The sequence below is a fragment of the Syzygium oleosum genome, unplaced genomic scaffold (assembly GCF_021117445.2).
Source record: "Syzygium oleosum isolate NSW1041296 unplaced genomic scaffold, Sole_v2.1 Sole_v2.06, whole genome shotgun sequence".
Taxonomy (NCBI): Eukaryota; Viridiplantae; Streptophyta; class Magnoliopsida; order Myrtales; family Myrtaceae; genus Syzygium; species Syzygium oleosum.
Window position 1 is genome coordinate 3,150,528 of NW_026607490.1, and position 12,163 is coordinate 3,162,690.

A 12,163-nucleotide genomic window follows, 5' to 3' on the forward strand; every position below is an offset into this window, starting at 1 on the left:
AAAATTCATGAGGTGGGACTTGTCATCCCAGCGATCCATGAAAATTTGTTCCTTTTTTTTTTTTTTTGTAAAGAATTACACAAAACCCCGCTCAACTTCGGAGGTAGCACATATTTGCCTTCAAAATCTTCAACTGTTACTGAATACTTAAAACTTTCATTTTATTAGAGTCGCTAACGTTCATTTATTTCTTAGTTAGCATGTGCAACCCACAATCCTTTTAAAGGAGAGAGTATATTATCATTTCATTTTTTGAAGGAAACATCTATTTTATCTTTAATTGATGTAAAAAAAGAAAAAAGAAAAAGATAGACAATGGGAGAAGATTAAATTAACTAAAATTACTATTAAAGGAGAAAATAGATATCAATGATAACACAAATAATAAAAATTTATGAAAATTTCATCCATGTAGCCACTTCATTAGAACTAAGTAAGATATTTTCGAAAAAAATAAACACGAAATAAATAAAAAGAGAGAGAAAATGCCTCCATAAAAAAATATGTCAAACGACAAATATTGGTTACTTATAATTTGTATTTAAAGGTTTTTTGATGAATAAATTTTTTTAATGAAATTATAAAAGGAAATGATGTTCTCAACTCATAAATGAAATGACTATCCGATATCTAATATGCTTTTTAAAAATATTTTTAATGATCAATAACCTTTTGCACTAATTAACCATTATAAAATACATAATGAGTTTCCAACCTTTCTATATTGAGGCCTATTTCCTTTTCGCTTAGTTGTGTTAAAATTTTTCTTAAAATATTTTATTACTTCTTATTACTTCAATTACTATTTTCATCCATTACTAGTGATAATTTTTTTAATATTATTGAAATTTATTTTTTGTATATTATTTTCTTTATATTTTCATTTTTCTACATAAATTAAGGATGAGAGAGATATTTTTATATATAAAAAACATATGAAATTACACGTTTTCCCCTTCAAAATCACATGTAGTGTATATGCTAACCAAAATATATCGGAGGGTTGACGGATGTAACAAAATGAAAGCTCGGGTGGGTAAAATTTAGCACTTGAAAGTTTATGAGTAAATATGTATCCTAAATTCGGGAGAGCTTTGTGTAATTTCCCGTCTTTTGTTTTTCCTTTGTATTATGACTTGAATAATGAAAAACCAAGTAACTTTTCTTTACTCCCGTTAGCCATGATATGAGATCCTAAAGAAATTTATAATATTATATTTATTTTACAAATAAAAGAGAATCCTATATTCAATGGATATTTGTCGTTTTTTTAGTTCCCAAATAGTTTTTTTTAATAAGTTTTCGGATTTGATTGAACTTTTGAAAGTTTTAAGACTTAATTGCGTTTTTATGATAAGTTTTATGACTTAATTGTAATTTTTAAAAATTTTAGGACTAAATTGTATTTTTAAAAAATTATAGGACTAATTACACTTTTTTACAAATTCGGAGTTACTTGTAAGTTGTAACACGAGAGCGAGAGAGCACGATATCACTTGGGTTTACAGAGGGTTTTTCACTGTACTCTGACCTCCGCCGGGGGTACTCTAGCGAGCAATGAATCGCTCGGCATCGTCGCCGCCGCTTTGGATGCTGCACGACCCACGATTCATCGCATCTTCTGGGTTTCATTCCATCCGGAAAATCTGTTCATTGGCGACAAAAATGGGGCTTCTTCACTTCGTTTTCAGGTGAACTTGTCCAAACTTTTCCAGCTTGTTCTCTTCTGAATGCAGTTTGTTCCATCTGAAGACGATCTTGGAGAAGGTTTTTTTTTTGGTCTGTATCTTGGAGAAGGTTAAGAGAGAATTTGTGGTGTCTTGGTGGTTTGTATGTGGATCTGGTTGAAAAAGTTGGGATTTCGGTTCATGTCTTTACCTTAGTTTCGCTCACCCTGCTCTTTGATCCCATATGCGCACGTTCAATTCTCTGTGCCTTTTCTCTGTCTTTCGCCGCCTTTCGTTGAACCCAACGAAGGCCTGCACACGTTGTTTCTCCGCTGAAAGTCCAGATGTAAGGGATGGTCTCAGTAGCTTCCTGATGAGAAGCATGAATTTGTCCCGGTCCCGAGCGCTTGTTGTCTCGAACCGGTGCCCTTGGGCCACTTCCAACTCCCTGGAGAATCCTCGAGCTGTGATAAAGTACTTTTCGGAACTCGGGTTTTCCGATTCTCAGATTCGGTCTTCCATTATTGTCTGTCCACAGATTTTGTTTGCTGATATTGGGAAAACCCTCGAACCGAAGCTCGATTTTTTCCAAGGGCTGGGTCTTGTGGGCGTTGATTTAGGGAACTACATTTCCAAGGGCGCGTCAGTTTTGTCAGTGAGTTTGAACAAGAGATTGGTTCCCAATGTCCAGATTCTGAAAAGAATATTATTCGATGATAAGGATAATAGAGATTTGATTGTGGTTCTGCGAAGGTGCAAGTGGATAGTCTCTAAGGACCCTGAATCAGTTCTCATACGTAACATTGCCTACTTGGAGAGTTGTGGGGTTACTGGGTATCAGCAAAGAATGTTATTGAAGAGGCAGCCAAGTCTCTTTGTTGCGAAAGAGTCGAGACTTAACGATCTTGTTTCGCGTGTTCTCAAGATGGGATTTTCACTAAATTCTGGGATGCTAGTTTATGCGCTCTATTCAGTCAGTTGCATCAGTGTCAAGACCTTAGGGAAAAAGGTGAAACTGTTTGCAGACTTTGGGTTTTCAGAGGAGGATGTCGTTGTAATGTTAAGAAGGGCACCAGCTCTGCTCAGGGTCTCTGAGGAGAAACTAAAGTTTGGAATTGATTTTTTGCTCAACGTCATGAAGTGCAAAAGGACTTTGATAGTCGGTAGACCCTCTTGTCTGATGCACAGCATGGAGGATCGCGTGGTCCCTCGATGCAGAGTTTTGCAGGTCGTTAAGTTAAGGGGGCTAATGAAGAAGGATCCGAGTTTCACCACAATGCTGGAATTAAACGAGGAAGCATTCGTAGAGAGATTCATATCACGGTTTATAGATGATACAGACCAGTTGCTTATAGCTTACAAAGGTCATATTCTAGACGTATAGGATGAGTGGACATCTAATTGAAGCCTTGTAATATGTTACGCCATGTAGGAGGGCTAATTTGTTCGAGAGTTAATACTTCATGAGGGGGTTTTCTTCATCCCTGCTAATCTCAACATGGTGACCACTGTTTACCCTTTCAAACTTGTGTTCAATGTCCGACCAAAAAATAAAAAGAACTTGTGTTCAATAGCTGGCCATTCTTCTTTTGGCTTTTGATAAGCCACAATGGCTAATTTGTCCTCATCGCTTGATGGATGCTCTTTTCATAAAGAATGCAAAATTATCAGGGTATAGACATTCCAAGTAGAAACTGCAACGAGGTTTCTATGCTGACTGGTAAGTGGTAAAGCATTTGTTTTACTGCTGGAGTCTTGGAGTCTACAGAGAAAGATGGCTCGGTTTAATGGTAAGTGTTACTGCTTGATGCTATACTGGAAGAAAAAGAGTTGAGTCCAAACCATTCATGGTACGCGTTCATGGATAGTCGTTTCTCTTTTAAAGGTTCAACGTAAATTCAATCATATTACTAGCATTTTTTTTTTAGAATATTACTATCATTTATTTCCAATTGAATCGCGATTTTTTTATTGCACTAGGCGTGACCAGGTTTACAGTACTTTTTAAATTCCTCAGTAGTCACTGTAGATTCCTAAGTTTCGATATTACTGTAAATGAACAGTTCCTTTTTACGTTTTTTCAATTATCTTATTTTGATCGGAATATGGCATGCATAATCTAACAAATTGCTTGGAGGAAATAACCTGTTTTGTTTAATGTCAGCTGTTAGGAACTAACTTTTGCCCCCGATTGCTGCATGTTCTGTCTCGAGCCCTCAAGAGTCGCTATTTCTTTACATAAAGTAGTCTGAATAGGTAGTCCAATGGACGAGATGTTACTTTCCTAACTAAGTACGAGTCTGGGACATCATCACGCGGGTCATTAGATTTTTATCCTACTTCTGTCTAGATGTCGCTTTGCATTCTTTTTTTCTCCTTGCCCAATAAATATAGGGATTTTCATTTTATCTTAATTCTTTATGTGACCCTTTTCTCGTATGGTACTGTTTGCACCTTTATTTTGTGCTTTTTTATATCTTTCTCCTTGTTTTTCTTCCTTCTATCCCAGTCTGAGATTTTTCTTGTTTAATTTCTTTTCATTCTAGAATTCTGCCCTTGAAAAACATAATCTTTTGATCATTGTCTACATCTCACTGATGAACAGTGCCTCGTAAAAGTTCAGCTTATACAGGTGATGAGCTTAATGTTGTGTGTGTGACCATTGACCATTACTCGTGCAAAAGTTCAAGGGCTTTAAGCAAAGTGGGTTTAAACCTCCTAACATTGATCGTGACATTCTGCTTGTCTAAGTAAGCCGACTTAAAAGCTTCTAAGTTACATCTATGGAATGAATATGGATTCTTCAAGGCCACATGGTCTAGTGGGAAGTGCTCTATCAGAGTGCTCTCTTTTGTCCCTATCTTATACTCCAGATACCTTATGTTCATTTCCTTCGAAGGGTCTCCAAAGTATGTTTTTGCAACCAGTTCTACACCACCTAATGGAACTACTTGTATCATAACCGCACCCTCGGGAAGGAAGAGAACATTAGTAAGTCCAGCTCCATGTATTCCCATCACCACATCACAAGAATTCACTATCTCTGCAAATCTAGCCACGTGCATGTCCGCCTCAGCGACAATCACTTCAAACCCCATACTTTGTGCTGTCTCTGCAATATTCGTAGAATTAGTGAATGATCGAGTCCTTTTCCTTGATATTACCAAAAGACGAGGCTTTCTAGTGTCACCATGTCTTAGTCTAACTGCATTTCTCCTTTTCAATGAGTAGGTGCTTCTCAAAAACTCTTTGAAGTCTCTGATCGTGTATGGAGACTTGGAAGGATCTATATCTAGCTCTCCATGGCGCCGAAGACCCATGATGATGCTTGGGAAACAATGAACATCTTCTTCTTGATCAATATCGATAATTGGGTAGTAAGAAAGATTTTGTAAAATTGCTCGGAACTTCGTGACCCACCAAGAGCGGTTATCTGAAATGAGGAACTGCACTTTTCCATTAAAGGGCCTGGACGTTAAGTACAATGGAATTATGATATCACTGAAGTCATGGAAATGGTTTCCTGCATATCCTCCTGTGGAGAAGAGAATGGATGCGATGGTATGATTTTGGGTGCACTGAGGAACTTGTACATCTGAAACTGCAGGTATTACCAACCATTCTCTGACACGATTCATTGCTCGTAAGTCTTTATTTCTTGCATATGGTCTTATTTTCCAGGAATTGTGTCCTCGAGACAAATTTATTTTTTCAGGGAAAGGGATGAAAACTGTGGAGGACTTGGCATGGATCCTTACGTCACCAGTTATGTTGTATAAATCTGATCTTAGGTCCATAACATGGCACGGTGGCTCTCTTTGCTTCATCACATTTTCTGCCACTACAAGATTATTAGCGAAATAATCAGAACCTCCAACACAAGACAAAGTCTAATCGAATGAGAAAAACCCTCGATATATACATTTAGGACGATTACGTACTCAGCTGATCGGTCATTGAAGATGAAGTACTCTGGAAAGTTGTGGAATTGGATCGTTGCTCCTGTTTTGCCATAGAGTTTTCTACAACTGCAAGAGGTATGGACACAATTGATGACCCTTTCCAATTGACAACCGCAAAATCACTGGAAAAGCAAGTAAAGTTCATGTATCCTAAAGAATTGCTTCAGAAAATTTGCCAAAACGCTGAAAGTGCAGCATCTGATAATACATCATTTTCTGGAGCATGCGGTCAGTATTATGGCATGTTAGGAGCTTCGATTGAGAACTTAACACTTTGTCTTGTGACCCTTTCAGTTCTTGCAAGAAACAAGGTGGATTACTCACACGTTGGTGAAGGACCCAAGTAAGGCCTGAACCTGAAGACAGCGCAAAAGCTCAACAGCAGGAACAAGCAAACGACAAATGCTCCGTTCACCAACTTCTTCCGCTCGAACCTGCCAAAGCTTCTTGCAATGATCGCGTCGTACGTCATCTCGACTCGGACTAAGTAGCATCTAGCGACGCCCATGAAGAGACAACACCAGGGTATGCGTCTAAGAAAAGCCTGATCATGTGTTTGATTATGTGAACCCCCCTTCTCAAGGAGGAGGCCAGTTTCTCAAATATGATGACCATGAAGCAAGGCCATAAGATGCCGTTCTTGTATGGGGGTTGAAGTTGAATTGCACTTTCTAGATGATGACTTGTTGCTCTTCACGTCCTCAAACTCTGTATGGTTGTGTAGTTGATTATTATTTTCTAAGAATGATGGTTGAGGGGGACTTATCTCTATGAATGAGCAGTTTGCTTGAATTTTCATGCATAATTTGAGAATAGAGGGCCGACGTGTACCCTACTATGGCCATTAATTTAAAGAAGTTGACTAGTAAAAGGAATTATTGTAAGCCACAAAGCTAATAATTGACACTTTGCTGGACTTCTGCTAACAATGAAAGGGATATCTCACACGGTTTGCAGCAAAAGCTCCGGAGAATAGTGTTAGGGATATAAAGTTTATAAATTTTTGGTAAATTGAAATGGTATTCAGACCTGTGGAGCATATTGAGATGCCTGCATAAAATTCATCACATTAATTTCCAATCACTTTTACACATTAGCATTCGAATTATCCGGGGCGTCATAGTAATTCGACGTGCACGAGAAGCTGCATGGTATTCGTCGATATCTCATATCGCTTGTTTTACAGGTTTATGCGTTCTTTTTATATACGTCGTCTTCCTCCAACTGTAAGTTTAAGCTTTTGCATTGAATTTACGAACACGGTATTAGAGTCGAGTTCTACTTCAGTTTATTTCGCGCGTGTGACATCTTGTTTGTCAAATTCATAATTAGTTTGCTTGTGTACGGGGTTATAAACTCCTTCGTCCCGCTTCATCTATAAACTCAAACGTTAAATATAGTCACTTTTTTTTTTTCTAGTTTTACAATATATTTTAGAAAAAAGGCCAACCAAGAGAGAGATTCTAAGAAGATATTGAATTTTTTTCCTTGGGCAGATAGGAATAAATGGAATTGAAAATCATTTCCAGAACTTGTAAACAGGTGGATACTTAAATATGATACATGCTCAATCTAAACACCATGTGAATTTTGAAATATAGATCATATAACTTGAAATAATTAGTCAATAAAAAATATTCTCATTATCGATAATAATTCATGCCTAAAATTTTTACAAGCAAGACAAGCGATCATTTTAAGGAAATTGCTTTTTAAATCATTCATTTTCGATGTATGATCACTATAATTGTGTTATATGGAAATTGATCAAAATTGGTTAAATGAGTCAATATGGATCGGGTCATTTTCGACCAGACCCACCCGTTTAATAGGCTTAACTTACGCGAAACAAATGCAAGTATCAAATTAATTTTTTGTTCACTCCTCAAATTATGTTTATCTTTTTTATGCCCAAAATTTTATGTTCGTTGGTGGACTTATTTCGCGCCAACTTCTGTCGGTTGGAATTGGAACTCCAACTGCATTCTCAGACACAGTTTCATTCGACCATCCGAACGCGGATGTGGATGTCGGTACACTTCATGCGTCGGTGATTTGTCCTTAAAGAAGCATTCTTTGATGATGGAACTGCCAAACCCACCTCCCGTTCCTTCCCCTTCGGAATCTTACGCCTATCTGCTTCAGACCAGCCTCAAGAACAGGGACCCGTTCGCCGCAAGATCGGTCCATGCTCAGATAATCAAGTCGGGCCTACATTTCGGGCTGTTCCTGATGAATAATCTCATGAATTTCTACGCGAAATCTGAGTTTGCGGACGATGCCCGCCGCGTGTTCGATGAAATGCCCGAGAAGAACACGTCTTCTTGGAACACGATCCTCTCCATGTATGCGAAGCGGGGTTCTGTCGACGCAGCACATCGCTTGTTCAGGGAGATTCCTGAACGTGACTCTGTTTCTTGGACGGCGATGATCGTGGGATATAATCGGACTCGTCGTTTCGTAGATGCAGTTCAATTGTTTGTAGATATGTTGTCGGAGAGAGTTTTGCCTACCCAGTATACTTTGACTAATGTCCTTGCATCTTGCGCGGCTGTTAAAGCTTTGATTGTAGGTAGAAAGATTCATTCTTCAGTAGTTAAACTTGGGTTGAGTAGCTGTGTTTCTGTGGCGAATTCTCTCCTTAACATGTATGCAAAGTCAGTTGATAAGATGACAGCCAAGATGGTATTTGATAGAATAAAGTTGAAGAACACATCAAGCTGGAATGTCATGCTTTCAATGCATATGCTTTCTGGCCATGTTGACCTTGCTCTTGCCCAGTTTGATAGGATGGACGAAAGAGATATTGTCTCTTGGAATTCAATGATTGCTGGTTTCAATCAGCATGGGCATGATACTGAAGCACTGGATTTTTTCTCTAGGATGCTTAAAGATTGTTCTCTGAAGCCTGATAAATTTACTTTGGCAAGTGTTTTGTCCGCCTGTGCTAATCTTGAAAACTTAAGGCTAGGGAAAGAAATTCATGCTTACATGGTGAAAAGTGTGTTTGATACGTCCAACGCAGTTGAAAATGCTTTGATCTCGATGTATGCGAAGTCTGGTGAAGTTGAAACAGCAAGAAAAATTGTTGAAAAATGTAAGACTTCAAATCTGGATATAATAGCTTTTACAGCATTGTTGGATGGGTATGTTAAGCTTGGAGATATACATCCTGCCAGACAAATATTTGACTTACAGATGGAGCGGGATGTGGTTACATGGACAGCTATGATTGTAGGTTATGTGCAGAATGGGTTGAATGATGACGCAATAGAGATTTTCAAACAAATGCTTAGAGAAGGCCCCAGACCTAACAGCTATACTTTAGCAGTTATGTTGAGTGTAAGTGCACGTGTGGCTTCTTTAAATTATGGAAAACAGATCCATGCTAATGCCATAAGAACACGTGAATCTTCTTCTGTATCTGTGAGTAACGCGCTGATAAACATGTACGCAAAATCTGGAAACATCAATGACGCAAGAAAAGTATTTGGGTTGGTACATGACAACAGGGACACAGTCTCTTGGACTTCCATGGTTATTGCTTTGGCTCAACATGGTCTTGGAGAAGATGCTCTAGAACTGTTTGAGAAGATGCTCGCTTTAGGGATAAAACCGGACCATATAACTTATGTTGGTGTTTTATCTGCCTGTACGCATATTGGATTGGTTGAACAGGGACGCAGTTATTATGACAGGATGCGACATACGGACAAAATTAAACCCACCCCAAGTCATTATGCCTGCATGATTGACCTATATGCGCGTGCTGGATTGCTACACGAGGCCCAAAGGTTTATTGAGAACATGCCTATTGAACCAGATGTTGTCGCCTGGGGTTCACTTCTGGCTTCATGTAGAGTGTATAAAAATGTGGAACTGGCAAAGTTTGCTGCAGAAAAGCTGCTTATCATTGATCCAGATAACAGTGGCGCATACTCAGCTTTGGCGAATGTGTATATGGTCTGCAGAAAATGGGAGGATGCTGCTAAAGTTAGGAAGTCCATGAAGGAGAGAGGAGTTAAAAAGGAACAAGGAACCAGTTGGGTTCAACTAAGGAACGAGGTTCATGTCTTTGGTGTCGAAGATGGGCTTCACCCACAGAAAGATGCAATCTACCAGACCATTGATAAGATCTGGAGGGAGATAAAGAAGATGGGTTTTGTTCCAGACACCGAATCAGTAATGCATGACCTTGAGGAAGAGGTGAAGGAGCAGATTCTCAGACATCACAGTGAGAAACTTGCAATTGCCTTCGGGTTACTGAACACTCCGGAGAACACTACATTAAGGATCATGAAGAACCTAAGGGTCTGTAATGATTGCCACTCAGCCATTAAGTATATAGCTAAGCTAGTTGGCAGAGAAATCATTGTGAGGGACTCTACTCGTTTCCACCATTTCCAAGATGGTATGTGTTCTTGTCGGGACTACTGGTAGAAGGAGATTGTCGATAAGAGTTCTGATGTAAAAGGACTTGTGTAAGATGTCTGAATGATCTTTCAAGATGTTAGGCAGATCTATGGCTGATGGGTAATTCTATCATGCTGTAAAACCCTGCTTCTACCATGTGTTGCCATGTAAGGTGGCAGGAACAGAGGAGGGGGTCTGATTTATGCTGATGCTGTAACTGCATTGAGGACATTTTTGGACAAACAACAATTTTGGCAGGTGTCTGTTTACTCGTGTGGAGTCAGAGTTATATACTGAAACGGTATAAATGACATTATGCTGCACTGGTTTTTCCGACACATTGTTGGGGAACGGATCTCGATGTGCAAGTGAACTGCGCTCGACATTAATCGGTTTCGTAGGAATTCTTGTATCTATCGCTTTCCGTTAAAATAGTGCTGGCGCTTCAAATGCTATGGTAGTAAGTTTTCAGCTCTTCTGATTATGACGAGATTCATTTTTAGTGCTCATTAAGTTGGGACAAGAAGGAAATTAAAGGGACAAGAGAATAAGAATGAGGCAGCTGAACATAAGTGCAGAATCTATATAAGGCTGCGCAACTTTCCTGCTCATTTTATGGTGCCAAATTTTGTAATGGTCTTGTTCCTGGGAGTTTCAAAACCCAGCTGAATGATGTGCAGAGGTCTAATTATTGTTAGCTGGATGGTCCTAACAGCTTAAAGCAGATTGTAAATCAAAGTTAAACTGCTGAGCTCATGTGGGTTTCTAATGTAACTCTCAGCAACCTGTCCAATTTTTAATTCTCAGTCTCCCCTTATACATTGATTAATGTGGGGGAGAGATGGTCGATGAAAAATGTTTTCACAAGAAAACTTGTTTATAAAATACATTTATGATGACCTGTTTACAACTGTTGGTGTATGGAGACAATGTATGAGCAAAGAATGGTGTATACTGTATACAGACAATGAAAGTAATCCTTATGCATAAAATTTTGTAGGCAACAACCATTGGCAGGGGACCAGCCACACATGCCCTTGGTGGCGAGAGGTGACCTGGCACGAACGGGGGCACCGACAACATTTGCGTGTCATAGACGGATTGCCAAGTCATCAATCCGGAGAAACAAGAGCTGTTAGCATTGGTAGTGGAACTTGACTTCCACCATTGAATCATGAGATCAGAATTCGTATCCATCAAGATGTATCTCTATTATATGATTGGTCGAGATGAGGATTGAATCTCTCTACCGTTTGATCGTTAAATGAGAATAAATCTTTACTGTTACAGTTGTAATTAGAGGGACTCTTGTATATATAAGGGAGCCCTCTTCCTCATTTGTATCATCCTACATTTGAGCAATTACATTCTTTCCAAAAGCTTCTCTCTCCACAATCCGAATGAGCAAGTGATCGATTCTTCATGAAAGGCTGAGCATGGGCAATCCAAGTAAGAGCCAAACGAGCCAAAGAAAGCCTAAGTTGCCGCGCAATCGCGATCTTAATCTCAAACATCGGTTTGTGACAAGAGGTCGTGGAAGTGAGTTCTAGAAAACGGCAGAGACTTTTTGGGTTGAGCATCAGTCCGGTTTGGTGTCCAAACCGACCTCAGAAGTAAACTAAATTTTTGGTCTAAAATACATTTAGCTAAGCATTAGGTACTTAATTGAATAAGAAATAAATTGTGTAACTGATTAATCATCTCTTAGGATATAACAATTGAAAAAAAATTAATAAAAATTTGAAGCAGAAATAAATTTTGGTTCGGTCCGCCTGGGTTTCCAATCAAATCTCCAATGTAATTCATGGATATTAAATCGGGTCCACAATTTCCTTTTTGTTCGATTTGCAAAATTGAGAATATTTCAAGGATTATTTCTGCGCCTTTATGAGAATTTAACCTACTGTAATCAGCGATTTGTGAATTATAAATTTTCTTGTTTTAAGTTCGGGTAAAAGCCATAAAAAATCTCAAATTATGCCCACTATGATACATTTACACCAAAGTTTTTTTGTAACACCAAAAACCCAAAACTTGTATCCATGTTACATATTTATCCCAAACTTGTATCCAAGCGACATATTGACCCAAAATTCTTTTTGCGACACAAAAAATCCCAGA

At 38.7% G+C, this 12,163-nt stretch overlaps 3 protein-coding genes across 7 annotated transcripts; 2 read left to right on the plus strand and 1 right to left on the minus strand.

Moving 5' to 3' along the window:
- Positions 1-1,479: 1,479 nt before the first annotated feature.
- On the plus strand, positions 1,480-6,421 carry LOC115683035 (transcription termination factor MTERF4, chloroplastic). Of its 5 annotated transcripts, none has more exons than XM_056312466.1 (4): positions 1,480-5,041; positions 5,133-5,274; positions 5,383-5,704; positions 5,924-6,421. In XM_056312466.1, the coding sequence occupies exon 1, from the start codon at positions 1,912-1,914 to the stop codon at positions 3,049-3,051; it is 1,140 nt and encodes a 379-aa protein (XP_056168441.1). In that variant the 5' UTR covers positions 1,480-1,911; the 3' UTR covers positions 3,052-5,041; positions 5,133-5,274; positions 5,383-5,704; positions 5,924-6,421. The 5 variants fall into 5 exon arrangements, with proteins under 5 accessions (XP_056168441.1, XP_056168443.1, XP_056168442.1 ...); XM_056312468.1 differs by having other exon boundaries at positions 1,480-3,457; positions 4,899-5,274; XM_056312467.1 differs by having other exon boundaries at positions 1,480-5,274; positions 5,365-5,704.
- LOC115683034 (alpha-1,3-arabinosyltransferase XAT3-like) lies at positions 4,224-5,778 on the minus strand. The gene is made up of 2 exons (XM_030607414.2): positions 5,609-5,778; positions 4,224-5,508 (listed from the first exon to the last, which is right to left on the minus strand). The coding sequence occupies exons 1-2, from the start codon at positions 5,772-5,774 to the stop codon at positions 4,337-4,339; spliced, it is 1,338 nt and encodes a 445-aa protein (XP_030463274.2). The 5' UTR covers positions 5,775-5,778; the 3' UTR covers positions 4,224-4,336.
- Positions 6,422-7,506: 1,085 nt separating the features above from the next.
- LOC115682967 (pentatricopeptide repeat-containing protein At2g22070) lies at positions 7,507-11,421 on the plus strand. The gene is made up of 2 exons (XM_056312501.1): positions 7,507-10,502; positions 11,043-11,421. Exon 1 carries the CDS (start codon positions 7,709-7,711, stop codon positions 10,067-10,069), a length of 2,361 nt encoding a protein of 786 aa, XP_056168476.1. The 5' UTR covers positions 7,507-7,708; the 3' UTR covers positions 10,070-10,502; positions 11,043-11,421.
- The last annotated feature ends 742 nt before the right edge of the window (positions 11,422-12,163 follow it).

What these genes read in the sequence shown, in the direction of transcription:
- LOC115683035 (XM_056312467.1), top strand. Translation starts at nt 1,912, where the DNA reads ATGCGCACGTTCAATTCTCTGTGCCTTTTCTCTGTCTTTCGCCGCCTT.
- LOC115683034 (XM_030607414.2), bottom strand. Translation starts at nt 5,774, where the DNA reads ATGAACTTTACTTGCTTTTCCAGTGATTTTGCGGTTGTCAATTGGAAA. An exon ending in TTCAATGACCGATCAGCTGA is followed by an intron (nt 5,509 to 5,608) that starts GTACGTAATCGT and finishes ATAATCTTGTAG; the next exon opens with TGGCAGAAAATGTGATGAAG.
- LOC115682967 (XM_056312501.1), top strand. Translation starts at nt 7,709, where the DNA reads ATGATGGAACTGCCAAACCCACCTCCCGTTCCTTCCCCTTCGGAATCT.